The sequence below is a fragment of the Lipotes vexillifer genome, unplaced genomic scaffold, assembly GCF_000442215.2.
Source record: "Lipotes vexillifer unplaced genomic scaffold, Lipotes_vexillifer_v1.1 scaffold647, whole genome shotgun sequence".
Taxonomy (NCBI): Eukaryota; Metazoa; Chordata; class Mammalia; order Artiodactyla; family Lipotidae; genus Lipotes; species Lipotes vexillifer.
Window position 1 is genome coordinate 723,151 of NW_006793865.1, and position 18,411 is coordinate 741,561.

General features: G+C 40.6%; 1 protein-coding gene across 1 annotated transcript in view; it reads right to left on the reverse strand.

Moving 5' to 3' along the window:
- Positions 1–1,105: 1,105 nt before the first annotated feature.
- TTC23L (tetratricopeptide repeat domain 23 like) overlaps positions 1,106–18,411 on the reverse strand; it is a 44,223-nt gene continuing 26,917 nt past the window's right edge. The window contains 3 exon segments of the mRNA XM_007472264.1: positions 1,106–1,132; positions 2,542–2,669; positions 14,604–14,783. Of these exon segments, the coding sequence (XP_007472326.1) occupies positions 1,106–1,132; positions 2,542–2,669; positions 14,604–14,783 (335 nt within the window).

Sequence of the window (18,411 nt, forward strand, 5' to 3'; positions counted from 1 at the left end):
TTCACCGTTTTAAGGAATTACTGGAAGATGGCAGTTCTGGCCAATGGATCCTGTTTATTTTTTATCAGTGGCAGATTAAATCTCTGTTTGAAAAAAAAATGTTATATTTCATGGGAACACAATTCCCAAATCATCTGTGTTTCTGTTATGGTCCTCTAGAACAGGCTGAGAATCTCATCTCAGGCTTGAGGTTGGGAGAAAAAGCTCCTTTTAAAATGGAATTATCCCACAGGAAATGTGTTATAAAATTCAGCAAAGTAACTCAATAGTTATTGAGCACCTACTATGTGCCAGTTACTGTTTCATGCACTAGGGACACTGCAGTGAACAAAACAGACAAAACCCTTGTCCTCATAGAGCGTGCTTCTTAGTAGTAAAGGTGACCTGTCCACAGTCCTGCTTGTGGTTTAGATTCAGAGCCATCTGGCACTCAAGACACCTCTGCATCTCTGTCTAGGATCTTGGTACACTCGGTTAGAAGCAGACAGCTGTCAGGCATTGGTACTGGTGTCTTATCACAGAGTCAAGATGTTCACTGTATCAGAACATAACAAGGATAAGCTATGAGATTCTGGCCAAGTACTTTCTTGGAAACTAAATTAAAATATTAGGTCAATCTGTGGCTTTACATTAATCTTTGGAACCAACAGAAAATATTGCAGCCACTGTAAAAAAAAAAAAAAAAAGTCACAACCCACCACAAGGTTTTTTGCCTCTACAAGTGGCAATTAAAATAGAACTAAAGAAAATGTCATCATTTACAAAAATGTTCAAATGTCGGGCTTCCCTGGTGGTGCAGTGGTTGAGAGTCCGCCTGCCGACGCAGGGGACACAGATTCGTGCCCCGGTCCGGGAAGATCCGACATGCCGCGGAGCGGCTGGGCCCGTGAGCCATGGCCACTGAGCCTGCGCGTCCGGAGCCTGTGCTCCGCAACGGGAGAGGCCACAACAGTGAGAGGCCCGCGTACCACAAAAAAAAAAAAAAAAAAAAAAAAAGTTCAAATGTGGAATAAAAAAAGCTTTTTCTTCATTCCTTGAAAAGAAATTCTTACTTATTAAGGGTCTAGAAACTTAAACTGGTTTTCACATGGCCAACAAAACCATGTCAGATCCACACCTGTTTCTCACATGCCTGAGGAAGAATAAAGTTGGCTTGGTCAGGTCAAAGTCACATGGGATCTCATGACGAATAAAGGTCTTCACTGCCTTCATGCTGAACTCAGTACATAAAGTTTTTGAGTTTTTGAGTAACAGTTTAGACTCATGGGACTTCTAAGTAAAAGGTCAGCAATCAAAAGCATTTTCTCTAACTGTCTTTTTAATATGAAAACAAAAGTTTGATTAATAAAGAATTCAAGACCGGAAACTGAGAAGTAAATAATATATCAAGAGAAAAATGAATTGGTACAGCCACTATGGAGAACAGTATGGAGATTCCTTAAAAATCTACAAATAGAACTACCATATGACCCAGCAATCCCACTACTGGGCATATACCCTGAGAAAACCATAATTCAAAAAGAGTCTTGTACCAAAATGTTCATTGCAGCTCTATTTACAATAGCCTGGAGTTGGAAACAACCTAAGTGTCCATCATCGGATGAATGGATAAAGAAGATGTGGCACATATATACAATGGAATATTACTCAGCCGTAAAAAGAAACGAAATTGAGCTATTTGTAATGAGGTGGATAGACCTAGAGTCTGTCATACAGAGTGAAGTAAGTCAGAAAGAGAAAGACAAATACCGTATGCTAACACATATATATGGAATTTAAGGGAAAAAAATGTCATGAAGAACCTAGGGCTAAGACAGGAATAAAGACACAGACCTACTAGAGAATGGACTTGAGGATATGGGGAGGGGGAAGGGTAAGCTGTGACAAAGCGAGAGAGAGGCATGGACATATATACACTACCAAACGTAAGGTAGATAGCTAGTGGGAAGCAGCCGCATAGCACAGGGAGATGGGGAAGGGTAAGCTGTGACAAAGCGAGAGGAGGCATGGACATATATACACTACCAAACGTAAGGTAGATAGCTAGTGGGAAGCAGCCGCATAGCACAGGGAGACCTGCTCGGGGCTTTGTGACCGCCTGGAGGGGTGGGATAGGGAGGATGGGAGGGAGGGAGACGCAAGAGAGAAGAGATATAGGAACATATGTATATGTATAACTGATTCACTTTGTTATAAAGCAGAAGCTAACACATCATTGTAAAGCAATTATACTCCAATAAAGATGTAAAAAATAAGAAACTATCAGCTATATCCAAAGATAAAAGCCAATTTTGACTTAAAATATTAAATTTACAGGACCAGAGATTATATGTGTCCAGGATTTGAAGGACCTCATGTTTCAAGATACAAGAAAAATACTTCTCTTTCTTTACTAATATTGCAAGCTGCACCAGCCCTATTTTTATTGCTGGCTTTACCTGAGCCTTCTCTGAGCTCCAGTTTCTGAATTATGAGATGAAAAAGGCTGTCCCAATCTAATAAACAATCTAGCAATTACATTTATTAGTTGATAACATTTACCTGTTTTTCCCCATTTTGAACAAGCCATTTGCAAAATTCTTCAATGGTCGTCAGTGTTTCATAATCCTCTGGGCCCAATGTTGTCTGATACACAGCGATGCTTTTTATAAAATATATCTCAACAGCATCTGCAAAAAAGGGAAACAATTATTTAAGGCAATATGCTAGCCTTTACAAGTGTCTAATTTCTGCTTCAGCTAAATTAATTAGACAATTGCATGCTTAAAGCCCATGCCTGTCCTCTTTCCAGCACTCATAAAAGTCTTCAGCACTCAAGAAGTCTGAGATATAACCTGATGGCATATCAGATGATGTTCTGATTTTATTCTCTTGATGAAATGCATGGATTTTCTGTAGGAAAAGAAAGCTTATGTCTCAACAGTCTTATCCTGAGATCTAAAATAACCATCATATTAAACTCCCAAGTGCAAAGCAAGACTATGTTTTTAGCTAAATTAAAGTCTGATGGAGATTTTACTGCTTCCTGGGGTTTCTGTTCAGTGTATGTGTGTGTGGAGAGAGAGGGTGAGTTTTGATTTTCAAAGAACTTTAAATATACAGTTTTTATTGTTTACAAATTTACTTCTAATGTTGTCTTTTATTCCAAACATAATAGATGTTTATGTAATCAATCTAGAAAATGCAGAGAAGCAACAAGAAAATGAACATTATCTTCATACACATCACTCAGGAACAGGCACTAACATTTTTTTTAACCACTATATTAAGGTATAATTTGTATACCACACATTCACCCATTGTAATTATACAGTCTGATAAGGTTTTAGTAAATTTATATAGTTACATAATCATGATACATGATGTGATCACACAATATAGAGTCTTTTCAGGCTGGATTCTTTCATGTAGCATACTGTTTTTGAGGTTCATCCATGTTGTTGCATGAATTAGTTTTACTCCTTTTTATTGATGAGTAGTTTTCTATCATATGGATATATCACATTTTTACACATTCACAAGTTGGTGAATATTTGTGTATGTGTATACAGTCTACTATGTTTATCCGCATACTTATCAGTTCCAATTCCATTCCTTTCTGTGGATCTGAGTTACCATGTGCTGACATTTTCTTTCAGCCTAATGGCTTCCTTTAGTATTTCTTTCAGGGCAAGACTGCTACCAACAAATCCTGTTTTTGTTAATCAGGAAATATCTTTATCTCACCTTCATCTTTGAAGGATAGTTCTGCTGGATGTACAATTCTTGGTTGAATTCTATGGCAGTATTTTGAACATATTATTCCACTGCCTTCTAGCCTTCATTTATCTGATGAAAAAATCATTAATCCTATTGTTATTCCCCTGTACAGAGTTGTTTCTCCACTGCTGCTTTTAAGATTTTCTCTTTGTCATTCAGCAATTTGACTGTGTCTAATTATGTTTTTTTTGTGTGCTTACCTTACTTGGCACTGAGACTTCTGAATCTGTGGATAACATTTTTATCAAATTTGGGAACTCTGGGGCCATTATTTCTTTAGATGCTTCTCTGCCTCATTCTTTCTCCTCTCCTATTGCAGCTCTCATCACGTGAGTGTTGGTACATCTGCTATTGTCCCACAGATCTCTTATGCTCTGTTCATTTCTCTTCAATATCTCCTATCTCTGTTCTTTGGACTGGATCATCTCTAGTGACCTACGTTTGAGCTATCTGTATCTTTTCTGCCATCTCAAATCTGATGTGATCATTAATACATTTTTCATTCAGTTACTATATTTTAAAATTCTAGAATTTCCATTTTAGCTGATTTTTAAAAGTAGTTTATATTTCTCTATTGAGATTTCCTATTTACTAAGTGATTTTCATAATATTTTCTTTTAATTCTTTGAACAGCTTCCTTTAATTCTTTGAACATATTTATGATAGCTGCTTTGAAGCTTTTGCTAAATCCAACATCCAGCCCACTTACCGTCAACCTCTTTTTCTTTTTCTTTTCTTTTCTTTATTTTTATTTCTTTATTTTTTTGGCTGTGCTGCTAGGCTTGCGGGATCTTAGTTCCCTGACCAGGGATTGAACCCAGGCCCTCAGTAGTGAAAGCACGGGCCCTAACCACTGGACCACCACCAGGGAATTCCCTAGAGTCAATTTTTCTGAGTCACAGGTTCCTGCCTCCTTGTATTGTCCCTTTTTTTGCTGACAACTGTACATTTTAGATAAAATATAGGAGCAATCACAGATTCTGATACATCTTTATGGGATTTTGTTTTGTTTTGTTTTGTTTCTGTTTTTTGGGTTTTTTTTTTGCAGTGCACGGACCTCTCACTGTTGTGGCCTCTCCCGTTGCGGAGTACAGGCTCCGGACGCGCAGGCCCAGCGGCCATGGCTCACGGGCCCAGCCGCTCTGCGGCATGTGGGATCTTCCTGGACTGGGGCACGAACCCGTGTCCCCTGCATCGGCAGGCGGACTCTCAACCACTGCGCCACCAGGGAAGCCCTTGTTTTGTTTTTAAACTACAGAATCTGTCTCCCCCATGGAGCTTGGAGGCTAATGTCTTTGCTCTGGTGTTATTTTTGTGTGCGTTTGTTTTGGGTTTTTTTTTTTTTTTTTTTTTATTAATAGACTTTTTAGAGCAGTTTTACATTCACAGCAAAATTGAGTGGAAAATACAGAGATTTCCAATATAACCCTGCGCACAAATATGTACTTACAATGGTTAATTTTGTGTGTCAACCTGACTGTGCTAAGGGATCCCAGATAGGCTGGTAAAGAATAATTTCTGGTGTGTCTGTGAAGATATTTCTGGAAGATATTAGCATTTAAATTAGTATACTGAGTAAAGAAGATCTACCCTTACTAACATAGGCAGGAATTATCCAATCCATTAAGGGTCTGAATAGAATCAAAAAAGGGCAAAGGAAGAGCAATTTGTCTCTTTCTTTTCTTGAGCTGAGAAATCCATCTACTCCTGCCCTTTGGGCCTTTGGGCGCCAAGACTTATTTCAGCGGCCCCCACGTCCCCCATTTCTCAGGCCTCTGGCCTCAGACTGAGATTTACACCATCAGCTCCCCTGGTTCTCAGGTCTTCAGACTCAGACTAAATTATACACCAGCATTCCTGGTTCTTCAGCTTGCAGATGGCAGATTGTGGTACTTTTCATTCTCCATAACCATGCATGAGCCAATTTCTATAATAAAGCTCCTCTTTTATTTATTTTTTTAAATTTTATTTATTTTTTTTGCGGTACGTGGGCCTCTCACTGCTGTGGCCCCTCCCGTTGCGGAGCACAGGCTCCTGACTCGCAGGCTCAGCAGCCATGGCTCACGGGCTCAGCCGCTCCGCAGCATGTGGGATCTTCCCGGACCGGGGCACGAACCCGTGTCCCCTGCATCGGCATGCGGACTCTCAACCGCTGCGCCACCAGGGAAGCCCAAAGCTCCTCTTTTATATCTCTATCTATATATACTGTTGGTTATGTTTCTCTGGAGAACTCTAACACAGATTTTGGTACCAGGAGTGGGCTCAACAACTTGGACTCCCACTCACCAAGGCCAGCCTGGTTATGGCCACTGTTGAGTGTCCAATCTGCCAGCACAGAGACCAACACTGAGCTCCCAGTATGGCACCATTCCCCAGGTGATCAGCTATCTACCTAGTAGCAGGTTGGTTACATTGGACTACTTCCATCATGGAAGGGGCAGTGTTTTGCCCTTACTGGAACAGATATCTACTCTGGATGCAGATTTGTATTTCCTGCATGCAAGGCTTCTGCCAAAACTACCATCTGTGGACTCATAGGATACCTTATTCACCATCATGGTATTCCACACAATACTGCTTCAGACCAAGGAGCTCACTTCACAGCAAAGTGTGGAAGTGGGCCCAGGCTCATGGAATTCACCACTTTAGGATGGTTACCCACCATCCTAAAGTAGCTGTCTTCATGGAACAGTGGAATGCCTTTTGAAGACTCAGTTATAGTGTCAGCTAGGTGGCAATACTTTGCAAGGCTGGGTCAAGCTTCTCCAGAAGGCTGTATACTCTCTGAATCAGCATCCAGTAAATGGTACTGTTTCTCCAGTAGCCAGGATTCACAGGTCTAGGGATCAAGGGGTGGAACTATGAGCAGCGCCACTATTACCCCTAGTGACCCACTAGCAAAATTTTTCTTCCTGTTCCCACAACTTTATGCTCTGCTGGCCTAGAGGTCTTAGTTCCAGAGGGAGGAGTGCTTCCACCAGAAGATACAACAATGATTCCATTGAACTGGAAGTTAAGACTGCTACCTGGCCATTTGGGGTTCCTCATGCCTTTGAGTCAACAGACAAGGAAAGGAGTTACTGTGCTGACTGGGGTGATTGATCCTGACCACTAAGAAGAATTGGAGTAGTATTCCACAATGGAGGTAAGGAAGAGTATGTCTGGAATACGGGAGATCCCTTAGGGCTTCTCTTAGTATTACTATGTCCTGTGATTAAGGTCAATGGAAAACGACAACATCCCAAACCAGGCCAGATTAGTTCAGGAGTGAAGGTTTGGACCACCCCACCAGGTAAAGAACCATTACCAGCTGAGGTGCTAATAAAACAAAAGGAAAATAGAATGGGTAGCAGAAAAGGGTAGTTATAAATTCCAGCTAAGACCACATAACCAGTTACAGAAATGAGGACTATAATTGTAATGAGCATTTCCTCCTTATTTTATAAATATGTTTGTGTGTGTGTGTGTGTTTGTGTGTGTGTATATATATTAAGCAAATATCTTTGTTTTCTTTGCTATTTTATTTTATCATGTTACATAAGATGTATTAACTTTATATCAGCATTTAAGGATCATTAATTTTACAGCATAGCTTTCAGGTTATGGGATACCAAAAGATGAGTAAACATCCTTGAAGGTCTTTACCTCCTCTTCTTGGGGAAGGGATTTGTGCGTTTTCAGTTGTACCCAGGATAGTTGTATCATGTCAGGTGGAATTATGACCTTGTTATTGTCTTTATTTGGAGATTATGTTTAAGGAGATGCATATAGGTATCAAGTTGACAAGGAGTGTATTTGTGATGGTTACTTTTGTGTCAACTTGACTGGGCTAACAGATGCCCAAATAGCTGGAAAAACATTATTTCTGAGTGTGTCTGTGAGGGTGTCTCCAGGAGAGATTAGCATCTGAATCAGTAGACTGAGTAAAAAAGATCCACCCTCACCAATATGGGTTGACATCACCCAATCCATTGAGGGCCTAGACAGAACAATAACAACCCAAAAAAAGGCAGAGGAAGGGTGAATTCTCTGTTTTCTTGAGCTGGGAAATCCATCTCCTGCCCTTGGATAACACATAGTTGTTTTAAATTCCCAGTCTGATAATTCCAGCATCCCTACCATATCTGAGTATGGTTCTGATGCTTGCCCTGTCTCTTCAAATTGTGGTCTTTGCCTTTTAGTATGCCCTGTAGTTTTTTCTGGGCATGATGTATTGGGTAAAAGGAACTGCTCTAAATAGGTCTTTAGTAATGTGGTAGTAAGGTGCTGGGGGAAGGGAAACGCTGTATAATCCTATGATTAGGTCTCAGTCTCAGTCTCTTGGCGGGCCTACAGCACTGTGAACACAGGTGCTCTTCAGTCCCCTCTTCCTCAGGTGGGACAGGATGGAGGAGGCTGGAGCTGGATATTTCTATTTTCTCAGGCTGGTTAGGCTCTGAAAAAAACCCATTAGGGTCTGGTAAAAAAGAGTTTCTCCTGAGGATAGGCCTTGTTAAGCAGAATGTTCTGGTATATTTTTAAATGGTGACTTTCCCCCCTCCCTGCTGCAAGCAAGGGGGGATTTTTCTCCAGTATTCACTTTGAGAACCTCGTCAAGTTCCTGGAGATAAAACACAAAAGTGTAGGGGCTCCCCTGTGACTGAGTACCCTTAGAAGTTTTAACTCTCAGACTTGTGCACACTGATCTTCCATAAATTCATCAACTACAGTTCAGGTTTTCCTACCCCAGTACTGGTTCCTGTGAAGAAGGGTATCTATTCTGGTAAATTGTGATTATCTGTATTCACCCGTGTCTCCAATTTCAGGGGCATCAGTTTACCCTGTGACCTCACTTCTCTGACAGATCTAAGAAGAGTTACTGATTTTTCAGTTTGTTCAGCTTTTTCTTGTTAGGATGGAGAGACCATTTCCAAGCTCCTACATACTAGACCAGAAACTGAAAGTCTTTGCTCAGGTTTTAACACTTATTTTAATTTTTAGTCTGGATTCCTGGGGGTGACCCCTGTGTCTGCATAGCTTCGTGTTGACCCACTGACTTGGGAAGAGGTTGCACTCAAATGCCTCCAGACTCTTTATCTTTCATCCTCTGTTGAGTGACCGGTATGAGACTGGGGGGTACATTTAAAGCTCTGCCACATTTCAAGTCTCCTTTGCTTGTTACTTTCTGCTGGACTCACCAATGTCCCCTGCATGCGTATGTGGTTTCCCAGTTGGCCAGGGATGTTGGAAAGCTCATCTAGCCTTTCTATGGCTCTCTCATTTCAAGGTTCCTCTGGTTAAAATTTATGACTGGCCTGAGACTGACACCAACCAGTACAGCAAATTCAGGCTAACAAATATCAGGCGATCCCCAATTCATTTCCTACTAAGTTGGCCACTATTATCTGAAAATCTGTAGGTTTTTGCCCCTTGCTCTAAACTGAGTCAGCAGCCTCCTCTGCCAGCAAAGCTGCTGGTTCTCTTGGCTAGCTCCATGCTGATAAAATTGCTATTCTCAAGGACTAAGCTGGGGCAGTGGATGGATAGGAGCAGCCCCACGCAAGATGCCAGAAAGACTCTCTCTTTATCTAAAGCTCTAACAGTTTTTTGAGAATGATTTGCAATCTGTTTGTTGCTTATCTATTTCCAGTGCCCTGAAATGGGTGTTTTTGATCATTTTATTTAGTTTGTGTCTGTGTGTGTACGTTTGCTGTGTATGTTGAGAGTGTATACAGACCTCTTTACAAAGCCACAGCCAGAAGTCTCTGCCTCTGTTTACATTTTGATGTACATTTTGATGCAGTTCTACTTACTTTGCAGTTCATTTTTCATGTTTACGTATATGTAACTATAAACAGTAGTATTTTCTGTGTCCTAAAAATGCAAGTTATATTTTCCTTAATGCTGTTTTTTAAAATTAACCTTCTCTTTATTTAAAAAATCTGGTCCTTTTATTTTATTTTATTTTAGCCATGCTGCGTGGCTTGTGAGATCTCAGTTCCCTGACCAGGGATTGAACCCGGGCCATGGCAGTAAAGCCAGGAATCCTAACCACTAGGCAAGCAGGGAACTCCCAAAATCTAGCCCTTTTAAACATTACAAAATTCTATCTAGTTAATATATAAAATTTTCCTTTCATTTATTGATAAGGTTGTTTCTAATTTTTCACAATTATAAATACTGCCACAGTGAACATCCTTATACATGTTTCCTTTTCAATTTTACTAGATATATCAAATTGGTCCCCCAATTTCATATCAGTTTACACTATCACTCCCACCAGCTATGAATGAGCAGACCTGTTTACCCACTGTCTGACAAAAGCTAGATATTTTCAAATTTTTAAAATTTTCCCATAGGATGGGTGAAAGCTTGATCTCATTACAGTTTTAAAATATATATAGTTGTAAGATGTGTGACATCCTGCCAAATTGCCCTTCAGGGAGTTTGTAATCAAATTGTTCTCATCAATCACAAATGTTACCCTTTTTAAAATGTTGACAATTTGATAGAAGAAAATTGGCATCTTTGCTGTTTTATATTATTTCTTGATTATTGTAAAGTAAATGTAAATTTTAGCTCTTACATTTAGGACAATGATTCATTTTGAGTTAATGTTTATGTACAATATGAAAGTGTTTTGGGGTTTTTTTTGGCGTGTGGATACCAATTGTTCCAATACTACCTGCTGAAAAGACTATCATTTACACATTGAATTGCTTTTGCACCTTTGTCAAAAATTAATTGGCCATTAATTAATTAAGTCTATTTCTAGACTCTCCTTGTGTTCCAATGATTCTGATTTCTGTCTATCTCTTCACCAATACCCACTCACTGTTGCTTTAGAGGAAGTCTTAAAATCAAGTGATGTGATTCTCTCCAACTGTACTATTTTTAAAAATTGCTTTAGCTTCTTGGTTTCTTTGCTTTTCCATATAAATTTTACAGTCGGCTTGTCTATATCTACAAAAATTGCTGCTGAGATTTTGATCATAATTGCATTAAACCCACAGACTGATTTGGGAAGAACTGACCTCTTTACTATATTGAGTCTTCCAATCCAAGAACACAGTGTGTCTCCATTTATTTAGGTCATCTCTGACCTCTTTGATCAGGATTTTGTAGTTTTCAGGACATAGATCCTGTATATATTTTGTTAGATTTATACCTAAGTGTTTCACTTGGGAGGAGGGGACTATTGTAAATGATATCTTTAAAAGTTTTGGTTTCCAGTTGTACCTTGCTAACATAGAAATATGACTGGTTTTTGTGTATTGATCTTGTAACCTATGACCTTGCGAAGCTTAAACTCACTTACTAGATCTAGGAGATTTGTAGATTCCTTGGCCAGTCATGTTATCTACAAATAGAGACCATTTTATTTCTTCTAAGCTGTATGTCTTTTTCTTGCCTATTACACTGGCTAAGACTTCCAGTACTATGTTGAGTAAGAGCAGCAAGTGAACATCTTCCCCTTGTTCTTAATCTTAAGAGGAAAGCATTCAGTCTTACGGTAGGTTTTTTGTACAGGCCTTTTGTCAGATTGAGGAAGTTCCCCTTCCATCATGAAAGGATGTTAAATTCCGTTACATGCTTTTTCTGCATCAATTGGCAAGATTCAGGTTCGAATACTGAACCAGCCTAACATTCTCAAGGAAAAAACCTCACTTGATCATGGTGTATTATTCTTTTTTTATATATTGCTATATATTTTGTTGAGGATTTTTTACATCTATGTGCATGAAAGGTATTGGTCTATAGTTGGGTTTTTTTGTTTTGGTTTTGCCTTTTCTTCCAATGTCTTTGCCTGATTTTGTTATCAGGGTGATGATGGCCTCATAAGATGAGTTGGGAAGTAATCCGTCTTCCTCAATTTTATGAAAAGATTATGTAGGATGGGTGTTATTTCTTCTTTAAATGATAAGTAGAATTACCCAGTGAAATCATCTGGGCTTGGAGATTTCCTTCTCAGAAAGTTAACTACAAATCCTTTTTGTTTTTTAATCATTAGAGTCTATTTGGGTTATCTGTTCATCTTGGTTGAGTTTGTTTTTTATTTTATTTATGGTATTTCATGACAGGCACAAGTCTTAGGTCTTTTTATAATTAAACCTATCAATCTCTTCTCTTCTGTTATATCTTTGTGTGCTCAGAGAGTTCTTTCCTCCAATTTTTAACTTCAGTACATTTTATTCCAGTACTGTACTTTCTTCTGGCTAATTTATATTGTTTAGTTTTTTTATTTTTATTTTTTAGTTTTGATGTAAAAAATATTAATCCATCTGGAATTCAGTGGATGCTAGGAGGTGACAATCCAGATTTTCCTTAAAGTTAAAAATTAGTGTCCAAGAAAAGAATAAGGTGGCCTTGGAATCTCCTAACTCTATAATCATAAACTTTTTCTCATAAAAAACAAATTTTACATATTCACAAATAGATTAAATTTCTTAATAACCATAACTAATTTTTTTTGTATTTTTTGTAATAGATCTTTAGTGGAGTGTAATTGCTTCACAATACTGTGTAAGTCTCTGTCATACAACAAAGTGAATCAGCCACACGCACACATACATCCCCACATCCCCTCCCTCCTGAGCCTCCCTCCCACACTCCCCATCTCACCTCTCTAGGTATAGCAAAGCACCGAGCTGATCTCCCTGTGCTATGCTGCTGCTTCCCACTAGCTAACTATTTTACATTTGGTAGTATATATGTGTCGATGCTATTCTCACTTCGCTCCAGCTTCCCCCTCCCCGCCGTGTCCTTCAGTCCACTCTCTATGTCTACATCTTTATTCCTGCCCTGCCACTAGGTTCATCAGAATGAATCCAAAAATTCATTCATGGAATTTTTTTAGATTCCATATATATGTGTTAGCATACGGTATTTGTTTTTCTCTTTGACTTACTTCACTCTGTATGACAGATTCTAGGTCCATCCACCTCACTACAAATAACTCAATTTCATTTCTTTTTATGGCTAATATTCCACTGCATATATGTACCACATCTTCTTTATCCATTCATCTGTCTATGGACATTTAAGTTGGTTCCATGTCCTGGCTATTGTAAATAGTGCTGCAGTGAACACTGTGGTACATGTATCTTTTTGAATTATGGTTTTCTCAGGGTATATGCCCAGTAGTGGGATTGCTGGGTCATATGGTAGTTCTATTTTTAGTTTTTTAAGGAAGCTCCATACTGTTCTCCATAGTGGTTGTATCAATTTACATTCCCACCAATTTTTAAAAAATCAAATATATAGATGGAGCACAAATACTGTGAGTATACACAAGGACATTTTTTAAATGAGCAAGATGATTAGCTAGAAAACACAGAATAAGAAGCTTCAATTAACATTCATGCTAAAGAAAACAATATTCAAAATATCCAAATAACTTCTGAAAACTAAAAAAAAAAGTTTATTTAGTAACATGGGGGAATACAAGAGTGGAAAAAAGTAGGACACAAAACTTTCCCTATAATATCCTCCCTCCCTCTCTCTCTCTCTCTCTCTCTCTCTCTCTCTCTCTCTCTCTCTCTCTCACACACACACACACACACACACACTTTTCCTCTCTCTTTTTCTCATATATGACTGGAAAATAATGTCCACCAAAATGGATTACTTTTATAAGCAGAGAAAATCAACATTTAAAAAATATTTAAGTTACATTCTTTACAAATCCCAAACTCCTCCTGATAAACCACTGAATACATTAGTGTCCATTAAGTGGATGAAGCCAGGTGAGCATGGGACAGTGTCCTCCCTTACCAGTTCCTTTGCGTCTCTCCCAAAGCTACCCACTTTGAAAAGGATGACTCTGCCTAAGGAAGGACTACTGTTGGATGAGTTCATGACTTGGCTTTCCTCTAGAACCCCCAGTACCTCACTTTTGAATAGAAATCAAGAAAATTCTAGCTGCTATAAACATTCTCTCTTATAAGCCAGAGGAAGAGTCCAGGAGGTTGAGTGTGGAGGAAGCCAATGATTATATACATGTCATGAGGCCATGAGCATGGTTCTCATTTGAGGAGAGAAAAGGTGAATTTAACTAGCAGTTTCAAGGGAAGTTTCAAGTACATGATACATATAGTGCCCTAGTCTGTTTCCATTATGATAAACTCAACATTCCTTTGTATGTTTAGTTTTGTTTTCCTCTCTGCATTTGTCAAATTACTTACCTACAATCAAAACACACTTACGGTGGTTTAACCATAAACTCTGAGATACAACCAGCTAGACTAGTTTAAAGGACAAATGACGGCACTGCACCAAAATATCAAAAATTTTCATTTAAAAAGTCCTTTGAGGGTTTCCCTGGTGGCGCAGTGGTTGAGAGTCTGCCTGCCGATGCAGGGGACGCGGGTTCGTGCCCCAGTCCAGGAGGATCCCACATGCCACGGAGCGGCTGGGCCCGTGAGCCATGGCCGCTGAGCCTGCACGTCCGGAGCCTGTGCTCCGCGACAGGAGAGGCCACAGCAGTGAGAGGCCCGCGTACCGCAAAAAAAAAAAAAAAAAAAAAAAAAAAAAAAGTCCTTTGCATTTGCTAAAGACTTAAGTTCAGTTGCCCCTATGGCTTTTTTCCCTGGAGTAGACTTTCTCAGCTCCCTCTTCCCAGTACAGATAGAGGTGAGGGAAGCCTGGTAGGGGAAATGCTGTCTTAAATCAGGTCACACAGCAGATAGGCCCACTGTGAGTCGTTGTTCTCTGTCCAGGTCATTTAAAGCTGAGGAAGGTCTCTTGTGTGGATCTGGAGGAAAATCGATCCCATCCCCTGTTCTGGGAAGCCCAAGCGTCCCTGGCCCTGGGAACTGGGCCTGGGGCCAAACAAGCCCACCTGGCCAGGGCTTCAGCCAACCCACCTACCTGCTGCAAGTACTGGATGGCCTGCTCATGGTTCCTCCTCAGCTGCTTGATCTGAGCAATTTCCTCATAAAGACCAACCAGATTTGATGTCCTATCACCCTTAGCAGCAATAACATTGTCAACTGCCTTTTCAAAGTATGCCAGAGCTAGGTTTAACCTGCGGTTGGCCAAGGAGGCTCTATAAGAAAAGAGACAAGAATGGAAAGTCACAGAGAGGCCACTTGCTTTGCAGATGCAAAAGGAACCAATTCTAAGAACTAAACGATTAGGCCTTCATAGGCCAATCATCTGAGTGGCTGGCTCAAAACCTAGCCTTGTTGTAAACAAACTCCTACTAACCTGCATCTTACCCACCAGATTCCACTGACTACCATTCATCAAACCCATTAATATATCATGCTATAGTCTAATTTGATAAAAAAGCAAAGGGAAAAAATGGCTTCCGGCAGTTCATAACGTGTGATAATTTACCCATAAACAAACACTTTCGAAAACCAAAATAAAATTTTATTACCTCTGGCTGCCTCTCTTTTAGGCCAAAGCAGAGGTTTTCCTTTGTTTGATTTAGTTTAGTTTATTCCTCCTCAGTTAAAAATGAGAGAGGATAGAGAAAACAATGTAAATATCCCCCCACCGAACGGGGATGGTTAAATAAATTATGGCACATCATACAACAAAGTACTTCAGACATTAATCCTGTTTTCTTTTTAGATTAATATGGAGAAAAAATTTTAATGTGCCAAGTTCAAACTACAGTTATAAAACTATACTTAAAATATAATTCTGATAAGACCTTCAAGATGGCAGAGGAGTAAGACGTGGAGATCACCTTCCTCCCCACAAATACATCAGAAATACATCTACATGTGGAAGAACTCCTACAGAACAACTACTGAATGCTGGCAGAAGACCTCAGACCTCCCAAAAGACAATAAACTCCCCACGTACCTGGGTAGGGAAAAAGAAGAAAAAAAAAAAAAACAGAGACAAAAGAATAGGGACGGGACCTGTACCTCTGGGAGGGAGCTGTGAAGGAGGAAAGGTTTCCACACACTAGGAAGTCCCTTCGCGGGTGGAGACTGCGGGTGGCGGAGGGGGGGAGCTTTGGTGCCGCGGAGGAGAGCGGAGCAACAGGGGTGCGGAGGGCAAAGCGGAGAGATTCCCGCACAGAGGATCGGCGCCGACCGGCACTCACCAGCCCGAGAGGCTTGTGTGCTCGCCCGCCTGGGCGAGCGGGGCTGGGAGCTGGGGCTCCGGCTTCGGTCAGAGCGCTGGGAGAGGACTGGGGTTGGCGGCGTGAACACAGCCTGCTGGGGGTTAGTGCGCCACGGCTAGATGGGAGGGAGTCCGGGAAAAAGTCTGGAACTGCCAAAGAGGCAAGAGACCATTGTTTTGGGGTGCACGGGGAGAAGAGATTCAGAGCTCTGCTTAAATGAGTCCAGAGACGGGCGCGAGCCGCGGCTATCAGCGCGGACCCCAGAGACGGGCATGAAACGCTAAAGTTCCTGCTGCTGCCACCAAGAAGCCTGTGTGCAAGCACAGGTCACTCTCCACACCCCGCTTCCGGGGAGCCTGTGCAGCCCGCCACTGCCAGGGTCCCGTAATCCAGGGACAACTACCCCGGGAGAACGCACAGAGCGCCTCAGGCTGGTGCAACGTCACACTGGCCTCTGCTGCCACAGGCTCGCCCCGCATCCGTACCCCTCCCTCACCCCTCCCCCACCGCCTGAGTGAGCCAGAGTCCCCGAATCAGCTGCTCTTTTAACCCCATCCTGTCTGAGCGAAGAACAGACGCCCTCCGGCGACCTACACACAGAGGCGGATCCAAATCCAAAGCTGAACCCCGGGAGCTGTGTGAACACAGAAGAGAAAGGGAAATCTCTCCCAGCAGCCTCAGGAGCAACGGATTAAATCTCCACAGTCAACTTGATGTACCCTGCATCTGTGGAATACCTGAATAGACAACAAATCATCCCAAAATTGACACAGTGGACTTTAGGAGCAACTGTAGACTTGGGGTTTGCTGTATGTGACTGACTGCTTTCTGGTTTTATGTTTATCTTAGTTTACTATTTAGAGTTTATTATCATTGGTAGATATGTTTATTGATTTGGTTGCTCTCTTCCTTACTTTTTTTTACATGTAGATATTTATTTTTTCCTTTTTCTCTTTTTGTGTGTATAGGTATGCTTCTTTGTGTGATTTTGTCTGGATAGCTTTGATTTTACCATTTATCCTAGGGTTCTGTCTGTCCTTTTTGGGGGGGGGGGTTTAGTATAGTTTTTAGCGCTTGTTATGATTGGTGGACTTGTTTTTTGGTTTGGTTGCTCTCTTTCTTTCTTCTTTTTTTAAATTACTTTTTAGGTTTTTTTACTTTTAATATTTTTTTAATTTTTTATTTTATTAACTTTCTTTTTATTTTTTTCTTTCTTTCTTTTTTTCTCCCTCTTCCTCTGAGCTGTTTGGCTGACAGGGTCTTGGTGCACCAGCCAGGTATCAGGCCTGTGCCTCTGAGGTGGGAGAGCCATGTTCAGGACACTGGTCCACCAAAGACCTCCTGGCTCCACATAATATCAAATGGCAAAAGCTCTCCCAGAGATCTCCATCTCAACACTAAGACCCACCTCCACTCAACAACCAGCAAGCTACAGTGCTGGACACCCTATGCCAAAGAACTAGCAAGACAGAAAAACAACCCAACCCATTAGCAGAGAGGCTGCCTAAAATCACAGTAAGGTCACAGACACCCCAAAACACACCACCGGACGCGGTCCTGCCCACCAGAAAGACAATATCCAGCCTCATCCACCAGAACACAGGAACCAGTCCCCTACACCAGGAAGCCTACACAACCCACTGAACCAACCTTAGCCACTGGGGGCAGACACCAAAAACAACAGGAACTACGATCCTGCAACCTGCGGAAAGGAGACACCAAACACAGTAAGATAAGCAAAATGCGAAGACAGAAAAACACACAGCAGATGAAGGAGCAAGGGAAAAACCCAACAGACCAAACAAATGAAGAGGAAATAGGCAGTCTACCTGAAAAACAATTCAGAGTAATGATACTAAAGATGATGCAAAATTGTGAAAATAGAATGGAGAAAATACAAGAAACATTTAACAAGGACCTAGAAGAAACAGAGCAAACAAACAATGATGAACAACACAATAAATGAAATTTAAAATTCTCTAGAAGGAATCAATAGCAGAATAACGGAGGCAGAAGAATGATAAGTGACCTGGAAGATAAACTAGTGGAAATAACTACTGCAGAGCAGAATAAAGAAAAAAGAATGAAAATAATTGAGGACAGTCTTAGAGACCTCTGGGACAACATTAAACGCACCAACATTCGAATTATAGGGGTCTCAGAAGAAGAAGAGAAAAACGAAGAGACTGAGAAATTATTTGAAGAGATGATAGTTGAAAACTTCCCTAATATGGGAAAGGAAACAGTCAATCAAGTCCAGGAAGCACAGAGAGTTCCATACAGGATAAATCCAAGGAGAAACACGCCAAGACACATATTAATCAAATTATCAAAAATTAAACACAAACAAAAAATATGAAAAGCAGCAAGGGAAAAACAACAAATAACATACAAGGGAATCCCCATAAGGTTAACAGCTGATCTTTCAGCAGAAACTCTGCAAGCCAGAAGGGAATGGCAGGACATATTTAAAGTGATAAAAGGGAAAAACCTACAACCAAGATTACTCTACCCAGCAAGGATCTCATTCAGATTTGACGGATAATTAAAACCTTTACAGACAAGCAAAAGCTAAGAGAATTCAGCAC